The sequence below is a fragment of the Chlorocebus sabaeus genome, chromosome 20 (assembly GCF_047675955.1).
Source record: "Chlorocebus sabaeus isolate Y175 chromosome 20, mChlSab1.0.hap1, whole genome shotgun sequence".
In the NCBI taxonomy this organism is placed as follows: Eukaryota; Metazoa; Chordata; class Mammalia; order Primates; family Cercopithecidae; genus Chlorocebus; species Chlorocebus sabaeus.
This window is the reverse complement of record NC_132923.1, coordinates 115,430,650-115,446,218: the sequence shown is the minus strand read 5'-3', so window position 1 is coordinate 115,446,218 and position 15,569 is coordinate 115,430,650. Positions and strand designations below refer to the sequence as shown.

The 15,569-nt window shown below is 58.0% G+C and overlaps 1 protein-coding gene across 21 annotated transcripts in view; it reads right to left on the bottom strand.

Moving 5' to 3' along the window:
* RAP1GAP (RAP1 GTPase activating protein) overlaps positions 1-15,569 on the bottom strand; it is a 74,027-nt gene that overhangs the window by 14,214 nt on the left and 44,244 nt on the right. For 20 of the 21 annotated variants that reach the window (XR_005241066.2, XR_005241094.2, XR_005241203.2 and 17 more), the window contains 11 exons: positions 10,247-10,282; positions 9,280-9,327; positions 8,175-8,213; positions 7,548-7,733; positions 4,232-4,335; positions 3,881-3,959; positions 3,428-3,481; positions 2,264-2,347; positions 1,950-2,050; positions 1,687-1,816; positions 351-506 (listed from right to left, as the gene is read on the bottom strand). Coding sequence is in view for 13 of the 21 variants with exons in the window: in XM_038000784.2 (XP_037856712.2) it covers positions 351-506; positions 1,687-1,816; positions 1,950-2,050; positions 2,264-2,347; positions 3,428-3,481; positions 3,881-3,959; positions 4,232-4,335; positions 7,548-7,733; positions 8,175-8,213; positions 9,280-9,327; positions 10,247-10,282 (1,017 nt within the window). In the remaining 8 variants the exon portion in view is untranslated. Of the gene's footprint in view, positions 1-350; positions 507-1,686; positions 1,817-1,949; positions 2,051-2,263; positions 2,348-3,427; positions 3,482-3,880; positions 3,960-4,231; positions 4,336-7,547; positions 7,734-8,174; positions 8,214-9,279; positions 9,328-10,246; positions 10,283-12,566; positions 12,780-15,569 lie in introns of those variants that run through there. The other variant, XR_012089759.1, reaches the window with a different exon arrangement.

Below are 15,569 nucleotides of genomic sequence, written 5' to 3'. Positions count from 1 at the left end.
GGCTGGATGAATCTTTCTTCCAGGGATTTCTGCCCTCTATCTTTTGCCCTGAATTTCAGTGGTGGAGAGGGGTGAGGGCTACAGGAATCATCGGGATGGTGAAGGCAGAGGAGGCTATGGGAGGTGGAGGACAGTGATACCAGGCCAGGAGGCAGAGGAGGGAAACGGTCCTCTCTGAGGGGGTGAGCTTTGGGGAAGACAGAGGGCATGGTGTGAACAGTGCACCACTGAAGCCTTCCATGGTCCCCCGTTACAGCTGGAAAAAGTGAGGCTCAGAGGGGCATCCCAGGGAGGGCAGAGCTGCAGCCAGAGTCCTTGCTGATGCCCTGGGAGGCTCCAAGAGCACCCACCTTGTAGAGGGGGCCATCAGGGCCCCCGCCCTCAGCCTGCACCACTACGTAGGCATGCAGGAAGTTGGATGCGATCATGTCGGGCACAAAAGGAGTGTTCTCATCCTGGAAGACCACAGCCACGATGTCGTTCCCGATGTGCCGCTTCCGCTGCAACTGAGCACAAGGCCACGGGCCTTCACGGTCTGGCCACAAGGGGCCCACTGGGGAGAGGGGTGCCCGCAGAGGTTTAGGAGGGTTTGGGGTAGTCAGAGGGCACATCTAAGGATTTGCTTTCCCCAAAATGATGTAGCAAAATAAACTTGTCTTAAAACGATTTTAGTTGAAAAATGGCCTGTTTGGAACAACGTACACTCTTCAGGTGATGAGGGTACACTAATGTCCCAGACCTCACCACTATTCAATTCATCCACGCAATCAAAACCCACTTGTGCCTGGACATCTGTTGAAATTACAAGAACAATTCCTGCAGGTTTTTTGGAGTGCTGTGACAGACGATGAAACCAAGGCTGAGAGCACTGACTTGGAAGGTGCTATAATGAGCTATAATGAGCTTGGGGACTCGAGCCCAGGTCTCTCGGTCCCTAGACCCTACCTCTCAGCCCTTCTCCTATATCAATGCCCCAAACATGGCCCCCGATTGAATAAACAAGTTCTACTTGGTATACATTCCTGTTGCTAAAATGAACACAGACCCTCAGTAAAAGTTAAAAGACACTAAAAACAAGGAATAACTATTTCCATTTTTCTCACATTTCCCTTTTATTCCCTTGGGCTGGGGACCTGATTGGGAAGGCAGATAGCCCTGTAGGAGGCTCAGGACAAGGGCACACACTTCTGAGTTCAGTTCCTGGAACATGCCTTGCATGTCCTCGAGTCCAGGCCTTTGCAGAAGCTGTTCTCGCCACCTGGAACATTTCCCTGCCTTCTCCCAGCTCCTTCACAGTCTAAAAGTCACTTTCTCTTGAAAGCTCCCACCTCTGCCAAGACTACATGTCCCCACATGACCCCATGATGCTCTCCACTCCCCATAAAGCACCAGCTCAGATCTGCTAAACTCTTGCAACATACTATGAACTGTTCTAGTCCCTCTATGCACTCACGCATTTATGCTCACCTAGGAGGTGGGTGCCATTCTGACTGTAGAAACCAAGGCTTTCCCAGCATTGAAGCAGCCTGTCTCCCCTGACCCAATGAGAGCCCACAAGTGGGGGCGCTGATCATTTCCATCTCTGTCCCAGTGCCCGCGCTGAGCCTGGCGTGATGGAGGCTGAACGGACAGGTGGAGGGGGAGGACAGGTGGAAGATGGGAGGCAGGTGGGGGTGCCCAGGCTACCTGCTGGGCGTCCCCTTCTGTGTAGGGCAGCTTGGTGGACACGTGAAACATGATCTCCTTGTTGCGGAAGTTGCAGTACACAGATTCGGTCCCCGTCTGCCCGTGGGTCACGTCCAGGCCTCCTCGGAACCTGCCCCCGGGCCCCCCAGGCCACGGCTCAGTCTCCAGCCCCGGCCAGGCCTCCACGGGGCCAGGACAGGGGCTCCCTCCCTGCCCAGGAGCACAGTCAGATTATACTCTGCTCAGCCCACCCTAATACTCACCCCTTAAAGTCCTGCAGTTTGACCTTCTGGCCAAGAAATTCAAGGAACTCCACGAAGGCGGGACTTTCCTCGTTGGTGCTGAAGAGTTCTTCCTCGGAGGTCTGGGAATGAGGGGCCAAGGTCATTGAGCTGGAGTTCCTGAGAAGCCCCTGCCCTCTGTCCCTACTAGGACCCAGAGAGGGCTGGAGGGAGGACCTCTGGCAGCCTCCTGGGCTCCCGAGTCCCTTGGCCGGTGTGCTGCCCTGGAAAAGGTGTCAGGCTCCAGATACGGGGCCGGGTGGGGAGGGGCAGCAGGGAGGAGGAGGTGAGCACACCTGCCCGAGCTTCTGATAAATGACGCCAAACTTGAAGTTATTGCTGATGACATGCTCGTCAAAGGTGACGATGAGCCGGGAAGCCTGCAGGAGAGGACGCCGGGTGAAGAGGCTGCATGTGCAAGCTGCCATTCGACGTGCTCTTCCCCTGTGCCAAGCACTGAGCCAGGCGCTCTACACGCATCACGTCATGTAATTCTCAGAACAAGCCTGGGAGGGAGACAGTCCAGCTGTCCCCTCTGAATCTCAGGTTCAGAGACCTTAAGTGACTCACCTAGGGTCAATGGCTTGCAAGCAGGTACAGGCTTGGGATTTGACCCCAGGTCTGTTGGATCCCAAAGCTTAAGCTCATCACTCCTGAATTTGCCGTGAGTCCCAGTCCTGCCATGCCAAGCCCGCCCCTACTCCAGTCTAACTCCCAACTCACTCCTCGGCTTCTCTGTAAACCCACAGCATTCTTCCAGAACAGGCCACATCTCACCAATCTGCTGTGGGCATTGAGCAAGTTCTCCTTCTCACCTTAGGCCTCAGTTTCCTCTCCCATAAGCAGGAGATGGGCCCTGATTTCTGAAGCCACTTCAGGATACCTGTCCTGGACCACACCACCTCTAGAGACCTCACACTGCTCCAGAATTCAGTCAGGGACACAAGGGTTTACCTGTCTGTCCTCTTCCAGGAGGTGCCCCTGGCTCGTCCAAGGCAGAAGCCCCTGCCCCTAAGCCCACACTGTCACAGTGCCTAGAGCCCAGCTCCCAGCACCCGGGCAGGAAGTGCCGGGGCTATTCTTTCTCTACAGGTCTCCTCTGGGATAAAAAGGCAAGGCCAGTAGAAAAGACACCCATTCCAGGGGAGGACTGCGGCACAGATTGCTCTCAGGAGGGTCTCCAAACATCACAGAGGTTCCAGATGTTAGTGAGGCCAGCCTCGAAGGCAGACAAACCTAGGCTTAAATGCAGGCCCTCCTTATCTGCTGTGCACCCTGGGGTAAGGCACAGGCCCTTTCGGTGGCTCCTCTTCTGCAAATTGTGGACTTCACAGGGTTATTGTGAGGATTAAATGAGAGAACCTGGGGAAAGTACCTGGCACACAGAAGGTGCTTAATAAATGCTCAGTCTTCCAGTTACTCTCCCACCCTCAATCAGCTATGCCCAGATCCAGTCATACCTTGGGGTAGAGCACAGGATAGAACCGATCCACGTTGACGTCTTCACACACCAGCTGCAGGAGGAGATAAGGGAAGGGCGTGAGGCATGGGGCCAGGGAGGAGAGGACGGGGCTGCCTGGGCCTCCCTGGTCAAGGTTTGGGGAGGAGCCATGCTGGGAACAGACAAAGCTAAAGCAGGACTCGGGGTTCACTGTTGCTTAGGGAACGGAGGTCCCCTGAGATCTGAGGGTGCTATAGAGAAAACCAAAAGCACACAGGCAGGGGACGGGGGCCCGGGAGAACACATGGTAGCCCAAGACACGGTGGGAACACGTGAGAGACGGCCTCAGGATAGGGCAGCAGCCCAGGGCATGGGCCTATGGCTGAAGGGGGCACACCGAGGCAGAGTTGAAGCCCCACAGGTGCCCATCTGCGAGGCCAGCCAGGGAAGCTCAGGGGAGCGGAGGCCTCACCTTTGCCATCTGGACGACATTAGGGAACTCGGTGAGGCAGGAGATGGGGATGACATCATGGTATGTCCGGCACTTGGTCCTGGGAAGAGAAAGTCACATGGTGAAGGCCTGGGAAAGGAAAACGGGAACCCCACCCTCCATAAAGTAAGGCCAGAAGGGGGTGGACCACAGCCAGGACCAGAGGTAATGATGGGTATCAGGCTGACTCGGGTACTAACTTGCTGTGCAATCTCAGGCAAATCCCTGCCCCTCTCTGGGCCTTGATGAAGAGAGTGGGTCAAATGAGATGGGCTCTGAGATTCTAAGGCCTCAGCCCTTCCTGCCATCTCGGGACTCCCCCACCACCCTCACCTGAGCAGCAGCCGCAGGTGCTCTTGGTCCCCGATGACATCGTACTTGAGTGAGAAGACAAGGTGGCCGAGGGCAGTGTCCAGTGAGTAGTAATTGAAATGCTCCTGCGGTGGGAGGTGGGGTCCAGGGGAGTGGGTGAGGCTGAGCACGGGGCTTCCTGAAACCAGGCCAGAAAGCCAACCCACTCCCAGATGGGGGGGTCCTTCGCCCATAGCAGGTGTTACGGCTGATAGCAGATCCCACGTCAGACAGACTGGCACTCAAAGCCCCCCTCTGCCACTGACCAGCTGGGCAGCCTGAGGAGGTCACTTGGCCTCTCTGTGCCTTGCTTTCCTAGTCTGCCAAGTAGGAGGGAACCCTGTACTTTGGTGGCGGCCAGGACTGAAAGGGACAAAGTGCCTGGCTCAGTTCAGTGAGGGTGGGTAGTAACACTGGATCTCTGGGTGCTCATCGAGTCGGGACCATATTCGGACCTCCATGTCTGTCTTCAGCCTTGGCCCTTTTCAGGGCTGGGCACCCAGCAGGTGTTCAATGAGCAAAAGCTGATTGCCCAACCTGTGACTCTGTGGCCCCTGAAGCCAGGGCCCGTGAGAAACAGGAAGCGAAACATCTCACAACACACAGGGCGGCTGGCCAGGCAGGTTTCCGCCCTCCTGTCTCACCTGGAGGAGAGGGCGCAGGGTTGGGAAGACACCCGAGGAGTATCAGGGGTGGCTGCTGCAGGGATGGCACCCCTAGAAAGGAGCCCAGGGCTGGCACCTCCAGGTGGGGAAGTCCCAAAGCCCAGGGCTGGAAGTTCAGGGAGACACCACCCAGCCTGGCCCCGGGCTCCCCCTGCCAACCCCAGCCCCAGCCCTAGTCCAAACTCTGGGAGTGGAGCTGGCTTCCCGGCCACACCCACCCCAGGAATCATCCTAGAAGTAAATCCTGTTCAAACATGAACACCTGTGCTCAGAGGCCAGGAGCAGACAGAGGCAGGGGCCAGTGGACGTGCCCCATGAATCCGTAGCTCAGGGGCATTCTCAATGGACCCGGGGAAGAGTCCCCCAGCCCTGCCTGGGCACAGAGTGGCAGAAACCCCCAAATGCTTGACACCGTCCAGCAGAGAGGGAGTGGCAGGCACTTGATAAGAAGGCACTCAGCAGGGAAGTCCAGGGAGCGGGGAGTTTCCTTGGACACCCCCAAGCCCAGAGGAGCCCCCGGCGCACAGTGGGAGAGCGCGCTCAGGGTCCCAGAAAGTCAACGCCCAAAGTCATCCCAACCTCCCCCCTCTGCCAGGATAGGGTCCAGTGCCTGAGCACCTGGCTGCTTCCCCCGTTACCCCACCTAGAGTCAGAAAGGGGCCCTGCCATTCTGCCAGCCCTGGGGCTTCTCCCCTCAGTACTGCTAATCTGATCCTGGACATGAGACCTCTTTTCTTTTGAGATAGAGTTTTGCTCTGTCACCCAGGCTGGAGTGCAGTGGCACCATCTCAGCTCACTGCAATCTCCACCTCCTAGGTTCAAGCGATTCTCCTGCCTCAGCCTCATGAGTAGCTGGGATTATAGGCACCCAGCAACATATCTGGCTAATTTTTGTATTTTTAGTAGAGATGGGGTTTTGCCATGTTGCCCAGGCTGGTCTTGAACTCCTGACCTCAAGTGATCTGCCCACCTCGGCCTCCCAAAGTGCTGTGATTACAGGTATAAGCCACGGCGCCCAGCCACATCTTCTGACCCTCCAGCCTGCACTTCTTCAGATCCTACTGTACTCAAGGTCCACTACCTTTGTCTGTTCCTACCTTCATCTGTCACTTGTCACTCTTTCAACAAACTTTTCTGAGTGTCAACCATGTGTTTGGCACACACAGTATCCCCAGATCCTACCACCTGCCAGACCCAGCTGGGAACCTCTGGACAGCAGATGCCTAGGATGCAGGTCTCTCTCCACCTCTAGGGCTCAGCTGGGAAGTGGAATTCCATGCTGGGTTCTGGGTTTGTTCCCAGGCAAAGGCTCCTGAACCTGGCTTGCTGGTTTAGTCTCAGTCACGATGGATCCTCCCCTAACTCCACTGGTTAGCACCAGTGTCTCCCAGAGTCAGGTCAATGCCCAGGCCCAGACTGAGGCCACACAGCTTCCCAACCCCCAAGTAGTCACCCCCTCTTCCCAACACACACACACATACACACACACACACACACACACACACACACACACACACAATGGCTAGGAGCATGATCTCTCCTGTGCATCTTAATGGAAGGTCAGCCAAAGCTGGTTCAATTCCCAGGCTTAGTCATTGTGTGACCTTGACTAAATCATTTACCTATGTGAGCTTCGGTTTCCTCTTCTGCAAAAACAGAATAATCCTGATATCACCAAGTAATTATGAAGACGTGACAACAGCTAACATTAACTGAGTATTTACCATGTGCCAGGCATGGTTCTAGAAGCTTTGCCTGTACTTTTATTATCCCCATTTTCACAGATGAGGAAAGTTAAATAGCTTACCCAAGGTCACACTATCAGTTAATGGAAGAGCCAAGATTCCCACACATGCCATGAGGCTCCAGAGTCCACGACACACTTCCCCATTTTGGCTCTACGCTGACAAAGAGACAGCACCCGGCCTGAAACCTGACACACACGTTCCTGGCACGGGACCTCCCCTTGGCTCCCTCAATACTCTGACAAGTGGTTGCTGGACAGGGTCCCTGCTCTGTGCTGGTGGCGGGGCAGGGGCTGCATCAATCCATGACGTTACTGTTCCCCTAACTCCAAGTTGCCCGAAGGGAGGGGCTGGGTCTATTGTGTTGGCTGCTGTATACCTGGTGCCTAGAACAGGGCCAGGCACACGGCCCGTCCTCATTATTTGCCACCCCTGACTGAGCACTTACTCTGTCCCAGACGCCACTGTAAAGACCTGACAGATAACAGCTCACTGAAGCCTCACAGCAACCTCATGAGGTGGGTATCGTCACCACCAACCAGCATTTTCACAGATTAGGAGATGAGGCACAGAGAAGTTAAGCGATTTGCCCGATGTCCTGTGTAGTGGCTGGCAGAGCCAGGATTCAAGCCCTGGCAGAGTCTCTGCCGTGAACCACTATGCCATAATGCTGCCTTTGCAATCAATGTTTGTTGAATGAACAAGAGATTCCGCCATGCGAGTTCCCTGGGGACTGGGAGTGTGTGTGGTGGCAGCATGTTTACTCAGGGCTCTAGGACTGTCACCCAGCCCTGGTCCATGGGTTCTGCTCCCTCCAAGGCCTAGCCTCGAGTGGGGCTGAACTGTGACCCACCCCAGCCAGCCCCGCTACACCAGCCGGCCACCCACCTTGCCGAGAAAGTGCTTCCGGTAGATGCGGGCCGTGGGGTTGCACTCGAGCTTCACCTTGGTCGTGGGCGACTGCAGCGGCTCTGTCTCGGGGATGCTGGTGATTTCGTGGTTGGTGCCCTCAATCCAGTAGCCCCCAAACTGGGGCAGCAGGATGAGGGGGAAGGGTCCTTCTCGCCCCAAGACCTGAGGAGGGACTCAGCTGAGAGCCACCCCACACTGTACCCCACTGGGGACCCCAGGACACCCTCCCAGCTTAGACCTGGAGCCACTTCTGTCATGGCTAAGGGGTATGAGGGGACAGGCCATAGGCTGTGTGGGCCCCAGGGTTCTGCTCTAGCCCTTTCCCTCAGCCAGACCCAGACAGTGCCGAGACCCAAGTCTCCAAGAGGGGGTGTGGGGGCAGATAGAGCTGGAGCATGACCTTGGCCCAGGAAGCTGGAACATTTGGCTTAGAAGGCCTAAGGTTTCAAATGGGCTCTGAGGTCTTGGGCCTGGAAATTAAGTCTCCGGCCTGCAGCAAGGCCCGTGGGTCAGGCTCCTAAGGAGGAGGACCTGTTTCCAGAAGCCCTGCGTAAGTGCCTCCTGGGCTTGGGTAACGGTGGACACGGGGGTCTAGCCGAGTACCTCGTGCACGCTCGGGTAGGGAATGTAGTCCTCCTCTGTCTGCAAAACACAAACAGGGCAAGGGTCTCTCCATCTTTCCGTCCTCCAGGCCCCCCAGCGCTCGCCTCTGCTTGGCCAGCCTCAGGGCTCAGAGTGTGGATGGGGCCCTGGCCTCATCATCTCTTACAGATGGGCACGGGCTGAGGCAGGCTTAGCGTGCTGAGTGCTGGCATCTTCTGGGGTTCTCTTTGCCTGGGGAAAGGAGGGCTCACTGCCTCCCCAGAAGAAACCGCTGGACTGCCTGGAGGGCTTGTTAACATGGGTTGTTGCACCCCACCCTAGAGCTTTGGATGCAGCGGTCTGGGCGGGGTCTGAGAATGCACATTTCTCACAGGCTCCCAGGTGGCACTGACTGCTGGTGTGAGGACCTCTGCCCTGAAGACAGCATCAGGCTTACTGCCCATGCACCCTCCTCTAACCCTCACCCTGCAGCCCTGGGCCCACTCTACCAGGCCTGGTCTTCTAGGGTCTCTGGGGTCCCAAGTCACCAAGAACCATATGCTAAGAAAAGTGGGTCAAAACTAAGAGCCTCCCCCTCATCTCCCTGGGTGCCCCGCCTCCGGTCAGTCTTCTCACCAGTGGCTGGGGGGCACCCAGGCCTGCCTCCCTATCACTCCCTCCCCATCCAGACAGCAGCTTCATGGAGCAGGAGCTCATAAGTCTCCTAGGGCCTGGGCTGGAGTCTTCCTGCAACTGCTGGTCATCACTGGTTTCAGGGAAAATATTTGGCAGCAGCTGTCTTTGAGAGATGAGGGCTTTGAGAGATGAGAGTTTGGGGCGGGGACGCCTGGAGAAGCAGGGGGAGTCTGCAGCGGTGAAGACAGAAAGGAGGAGCTAGAATAGAGGCCCCAGCCCTCTAGCAAGAGAGGGGTTCTCCTCATCACAGAACTCCTAGAGGGCAGGGGCTGGGTCTACCCCGCTCGCGGCTGTGGCCCCCCGCACCTGGCACACTGTAAGACTACTTCCTGAAAGGGGATGGATTTCCTGCTTGATGGGCAGTGGTGGCAGCACTTCCCAGATCCCCTCCACCCCCTAGAGAGGGAGGCAGACTGCCAGGCCCACCTACTTTGAGGGGCGGCGGGAAGGAGCAGCGTTGTTCATCCATCCTGCTTCCCTGGAAGAGAAGGCAGCACTGTTACACTCTCCCAGGCCTGCCGCCAGGCGCTGCCTCCCCTCCCCAGGGCGTGCAAGGGGAAAGCCCTAGGAGGTGGGCCACGAAGATTGGGGTACTCCCAGGGCAGGGTGCTAGCTGGCTGGGGGCCCAGGGCCTCTCTGAAGGGCTGGCTGTCCTGGTAGTGACTGGGGCTGGAGGCTGGCAGCCTCAGGGAGGGCTGAGGACTCTGCGGGAATGCACGTGCCGCTGGGGTGGGGGCAGGGGAGGTGCACACGCCACTGTGTGAGCTGGTGGGGGCTGTTATCTATACAGATATGTGTTGAGGGAGAGAGGGGAAGGGAGAGGCAGAGATGAGACAGAAAGAGAACTAGGAGGCATTGGAGAGAGAGAGACAGAAAGAGAAACAGGAGGCATCGAAGTTGAGAGAGTATTCAAGGCACTCCCACCCCAGCACCCCCTGCCCACCTCCCAGTGCATACCTATGTGAAAAGCAGACGAGGCTGGGGGGTGGAGGGTGGAGGGGTGATACCTCCCACTCCTCCAGCACAGTCTCTGGCTGACAGGCCCCCAGCGTCTGTCCCCTCCTCCAGCTCCATTCCACCTGGGCCCCCCACCGCAAAGCCTGTGGTGTCTCTCACTGGGTGAGGGGCAGTGTGTGTCTGTGGGGTGGGTTGATGATCTGACCCCAACCCCGTTGCAGTTCCACACAGGGATGGGAGCTGGGAGCCTAGATGGAGAGGGTTGGGCATCCTCTACCCTGACCTTCAGACAGAGGATCCTGGATAATCAGTAGCCACCATCTTCTACTGGCGTGGCCTGTCCTCAGAGAGGTGAAGGGCTGGAGATGCAGCAAGGGCCCCCCAGCCCCAGCCCAGCCAGCTCTGTGGCTCCCCAGAACAGGCCACAGAGCCATCCTCACCTGCATCTTTTCAATCATCTCAAATAGATCTGTGTTCTGCAACAGAGACAGAGGAGACCGAGGTCAGCTGATCCTGCCAAGCCTCAGAGGAGCCTCCACCCGCCCCGGCCCTCCGGGTCCCACCAGCTCTGATCAGTGATCGAGGCACCTGTCTGAGCAGCAAGTGGGAGTGGCAGGAGCACTGTGGGAGGGGGCTCTGTGTGGGAGACCCGCGTAGTCTGGTCAACTGCCAAGTGAGGTGAGCCCAGAGCCCAGGGCCCAGGGCCAGGGCCACCCACCCACTCAGTCCTGCTCCCTGACAGGCTGCTACCCTTGGGGAGGGACAGGTAGCCCCAAGTCCCGGCTGCAGAGACGAGCCCATCCTGGATCCCCAGGAGGGGTCTGTGCTTCTCCCCACCTCTCCCGGAAGGGGGCAAGGCTCAGTCAACCAGGCCACAGCCCACTGCTCAGACAGCCCACTCCTCTCCAAGTAGAGTGAGCTGGGGGCGCTTCAGAGGAGAGGACACTGGGATGCCCACCAGCCCAGCACCTGCGCATGAACCAGCTGAACCCTCGCACGCTCGAGCTAGCCTCTCCCGAGGTGAGCCAGGGCACACGCAGAGTTAATCCGGTGTCTGCCAGCTGCGCTTGGCAGCCCTGGCCTCTCCAGCGCCAACTCCCTGTGAGCCTTCCTGGAAGGCGGCATCCCTGCCGGCTGGCCCGGCTCCGGGCTGGGCCTGGGAAGCCCCCAGAGTCTCCAGGATGGTGACCCTCCCCCTGCCCCTCCAAGGCTCAGCTCAGGCGGCTCCTGCTGACACATGTGCTACGGAGTTGTACACCAGGAAGCACACACTCTCTCTCTCTCTCCATCTCTCTCCCTCCCCTCCTGCTCACACACACAGAAGCCTGCACAGCAATATTTAAAGTCCCACTGCACCCTATACATGTTTCATGTACCAAGAAAACAACACACACAAACACATACGATGGGGACTGTGCACAGTGATTCTTAGAGCTATACACTAACACACAAATATACACGTTGGCGTTCTGAGTTACACAGGAGCACACCCACTCACACACATGCAGGTCCAAGTACCAGGAGAGATACACACACAAATGCAAACCCACACCTGCGCGGGTCTGCACACCAGTAACTGCACACAAAGCTACAGTAACACCACAAACCACTCTCATGTGTGAGAACAAGAGGCATGACAACACAGCCACAGAGGCAGGCGGGTGTGTCCAGGCAGACCCAGACGCAGCCCCACTCACGGCTACAAGCCCTGCCTGCCTCGGCAGGGTCACATAACAACAGTGAATGAGACTCAAAAGGTATCCAGCAACTGCTGGGGTAGATAATCCCCAAGGATGAGGGACACGGTCTAAACCTCACACAGCCCTCACCTGCACACACACACAGAGCCCTGGGAAAGGTCACAAGATACAAGCCCGTGTAAACCTGCACGCCGTGAGGCCTGCCCATAGAGGCAAGACCCACCTTGTAAAACCCACCACAGGAGTCCATGGGACACCCTGACCCATGGTCCCCTATGGTCACACCCAACACCTCTGCATTTGAAAGCGACAATTCCGCAGGCAGTTACAGCAGAAACCACAGACACACACCTGAAGTCCAGGCAGACAAACATGCCCGTCAACACAACACACTGTATGACAGCAACTTTGGCTTCTGTGACCAGGTCAGCCACACAATCTCAGCTGGGCATGGCTCCAAAGAGTCACAGAAATGATGGGTGCATTAATGTCCCCCATTAAGACACCCCACTCAGGGTGACCAAACGTAGCCAGGAACACTCTAATAAGCTTTGTTGCACTGGGAATCAGTCACATAAACACTGACACATGGTCCTGTCACCCAGAGTGTACACACAGCAACAAGCAACACCCACAGCTACAGCCTCACAGGGAGCAGCAGACGCCCTGACACATGCGAGGGCTCTGAGAGATGGGGCCCAGATGGGGGGTGCCCCACGTGCCAGCACCACCACAAAGTGGCCCTGGAGCATTCGGAGCCCCCCAAACGGGGCAGGGGCAGGGTAAAGTGGTCCCGACGGTAGCACGCGCCCACACATATCCTCCGGCTGCAGCCCAGAGCTACAGTGCCACTCGGGAGGCCACTGCAAGAGCCCCAGGGTCCGGGACCCCAGGGTAGGGGTGCGCCCCGTGGCCGTTGTCAACCCAGAAGCTCACACGCCCACCATGATGGAGCCTTGTGCGCCCTCCCTGGCTGGGGCAGAGCCGGCCCGGCTCTTCAGCAGTTGGGGTGACCCAGCCCCGGGGTCCCTCCGCCACGCCGCCCCGCCCGGGTCCTCACCTGCCAGCCGGCCCCCGCGGGCAGCGAGCCCCTCCGCGGACGGCCGGAGGGCGCAGGGGGCCGCGGCTGTGCCATCCCGAGCCCGGCCCGGCCCGGCCCCCGCCCAGGCGGCACTTCAGCTGGCCCGGCCGGCTCCCGGCCCGCGCGCGCCCGGGTCCGTGCCCCACAGCGCCGAACTCCGCGCTCCCGGCTCTCGGCGGCAGCGCTGCCTGCGATGGGCTAGCCCCGCGGACGGGCCCGGAGGGGGCGGGGCGCCAGGTACGGGCTGCGCGGCGCGGGGCGGGGCGGGGGTGCTGACGCCACGCCCCCCGGGGGCGGCCCGGTCCGCAGCCCCGGGACGCTGCGCCTGCGCGCTCCGGTCGGAGCGCTAGATGCTTTGGGTGCCTCCGACTCCCCGCCGGGGGCCGCCCGCTCGGCTCTCCCCAGCGCGCCCCCACCTCACCTTCTCCATCCTCCCAGGCTCTGGATACCCCGCCTGAGGGCATCAAGGACGGGGTTGGGTTACCTTGCAGACAGAGGGCTTTTCCTGAGCACCTACTTAATGCTGGGTCCTTCGCATGTGTCGTAATCTCGTCACAGCCCAAGAGGTACAAATGTCATCTCCATTATACAGATGAGAAACCGGTTGCAAGAGGTGAAATAGTTTGCCCGAGACCACACAGTCAGGAAGAAGTCAAAGTGGAATCCAGAGAAAGACCTGGTGCTACTCTTTGGGGTCTCTCCCTTTTCCTCCTCCTCTCCTCCACCCTGCTTCCCATGCCTGACAGTGGCTGGCCTGCCCCGTCCCTTCCCCCGCCCTAGCTGCTGCAGATCCTGGGGTAGATGGCCAAAGCACCTAGGGAGGGGCTGCCAGGCCCGCGGTATGGAGGAAAGGGCCCAGGTAGATTTTGGGACATGTGGATACTAGCTACAACTTGCTGAGTGGCCTTGAGTGAGTCCCTGCCTCCTCTCTGGACCTCAGTTTCCCCATCTGTAAAATATAAGGTCTCTGTAGGCCCTTCCAGCTGACTCTGCACTGTGTCCCTGGCCTGGTATAGCCGTACAGCAGGGACAGGGACAGGGCCTTGCTTCCACTTCCTCCAGACAGATGTTGGGAACACAGCAAATGCTTCCTGAACTGTGGCCAAGGAGACACAGCTGCTTTGGATGTTGCGGAGGCAGGGCTGTCCACCAGCTCGAGCCATACCTCTGTTCAGCTTCCTGAAAGAGCTGCCAGCAGCTGCCCACCACCCTCCAGCCCCAGAGCCAAGGGCTCCTGGAAGGAAAGCACTGTGCCCTCCCTTTCCCCCAGCCCTGGCCTTGAATCAGGCTTGGGCCTGGAGAGCCAGCAGGAACTCTGGAGATGTGTGTTCCAGATACGGTGTGGCTTTGGTTTTAATAATTAACAACAGCAAATATTGATTTATGCAGCCACTTCCAGGCCTGAACACTTCCGGGCACCCATTGAAATCCAGCCAGAGAAACATCCATTCCCACACTGCCCCCGGGGGAGGCGAGACCGGCTCACAGCACCAGAGATGGCTGTGTGCCAGGTGGTGTGGAAGGTGTGTGCACATATGCGTGCAGCCATGTATGCGTGCATGTGAGACTCCACAACCGGATGTGGCTGTACATACGTGGGCATACTGTCTTTGTGTGTGTGTATGGGAATGCCTGGGTATGGGAATTTGTGTTTGGACATGTGTGTCTCATGCATGTATACATGTGCAAGTCTCTGAATATATTTACAGACCCCTGGCTGTGGCTGTGTGTTTTGTGTCTGTAACTATGTCCCCATATGTAGGTGTGGGTAGGCTGTGTACGTATGTGTGTGCAGGTTTCTGAATCCCTGGGTGGAGAAACCCCTGTAGTGGGGAGGGAAGGAGGGTCCTGGGTAGCTCGATGCCTGTACAAATGTGGGGCCTGAAGGGAGGAGAATGTCCCTTCTGGGTGCCCTGTCCAGCTCTGGGAATGTAATGATGCTGATAAGAGCTCAACTTCCTAATTTCTACTTTCCAAAGTACTTTCACCCAATTGCAAGCTGGCAAGGTGGGTAGAGAAGAAACTGTCACCTGTTTTACAGATGAGGAAACGGAGGCCCAGAGAGGGGCAGAGATTTGCCCACTGGCAGAGGAAGGCCACCTGCCCTTCAGACAGATGCCATCAAGGTTATGAATGTGCACGGAGCTAGGGGCACCGGGCAGGGGAGGATGGAGATGTCACAGGCCTGGCTTCCCTCTGCCCAGCATCGGCTTGCTGGAGACCCCAGATGAATCAGTCTCTCTAGCCCCTGGCTTCCTCTCCTGTCAAAGGAGGATAATCCACAGACTCTCGTGATTCTGAGGTGGGGGTGGGCTGTCGGGAAGGGGAGGTTCGGAGCCCACTCTCTGAGCTGTGTTGGCACAAACGGAGGCTTCTAGCCAGACTGGGTGGAAGCCAGGAAGCCTGAGGACAGGCAGCTTTTCAATAATCCAAGAAGGCCAACCCCAGGCTGTCTAGCAGGCAGGGCCCACAGCGATGGCCTGCTCTCTCTCTCGTCTCCTGATGGGAAGACTGAGCCCCAGGGAGGGGAAGCTGTGGCCCAAGGGCACACAGCCGTTGGTGAGAACCCAGGGCTCCTCCTGAGATACTCAGGGGGAGAGGGACTGGGAGCTTCATTCATGAACCCAGCTGTTAAGTGAGGGCTGCCATTGAGTCTCTCCCTTCCTGCCAAGCCCCGGATCCACATGCCCCAGTCTTGGGCTGTTGCCCAGACAGAGAAAACAGGAGTCGGTCTCAGGAACCTCCTTCTGCTGCTCCCAGCAGCCCTACGTGGGACCCCCATGGAGGTGGTGGTCCCACACATGGACACCATTCCTTGGCCATCTGCCCTCCCAGCCTAGGCAAGGTGCCTGGCCTTTATTCCAGGCCAGAGCTCTCGGAGAGGAGCCTGGTGGATCTTGCCTCTGCTGTTTTCTGGCTGTGTGACCTTGGGAAGACCACTTTACTTCTCTGAGCTCCTGCATCCTCAACTAGAGAATGCCT